General features: G+C 43.1%; 1 protein-coding gene across 1 annotated transcript in view; it reads left to right on the forward strand.

Annotated features, from left to right (window-relative positions):
* Nucleotides 1-91: 91 nt before the first annotated feature.
* The window catches only part of LOC118342279 (tripartite motif-containing protein 16-like), a gene marked incomplete at its 5' end in the record, with an annotated part of 2,033 nt that continues 1,799 nt past the window's right edge, over nucleotides 92-325 (forward strand). The window contains 1 exon segment of the mRNA XM_035680789.1: nucleotides 92-320. Coding sequence (XP_035536682.1) covers nucleotides 92-320 — 229 coding nt within the window.

Genomic DNA, 325 nt, shown 5'->3' on the forward strand with positions numbered 1-325 from the left:
GAGCATGCAGTGGACTTGACTCTTGACCCCTGACCACAGCATATTGCTCACTTAGTGAGGATGGAAAACAAGTGATATATGGAGACACAGTACAGAGTCTTCCCTACAATCCAAAGAGATTTGAAGCATGTCCAGAGGTTTTGGCAAAGGAGGGATTCACAACAGGGAAGTTTTACTATGAGGTACAAGTGGAAGGAAAGACTGACTGGGTTGTTGGAGTGGTCACAGAGTCAATTGATAGAAAGGAGAACATACCTCTGTCAGTTGAAAACGGTTACTGGACCATTGAGCTTGATGAGAGTATATATATATATGCATGTGCATC

The sequence above is a fragment of the Morone saxatilis genome, unplaced genomic scaffold, assembly GCF_004916995.1.
Source record: "Morone saxatilis isolate NCDOM2014 unplaced genomic scaffold, NCSU_SB_2.0 Contig10, whole genome shotgun sequence".
Lineage (NCBI taxonomy): Eukaryota > Metazoa > Chordata > Actinopteri > Moronidae > Morone > Morone saxatilis.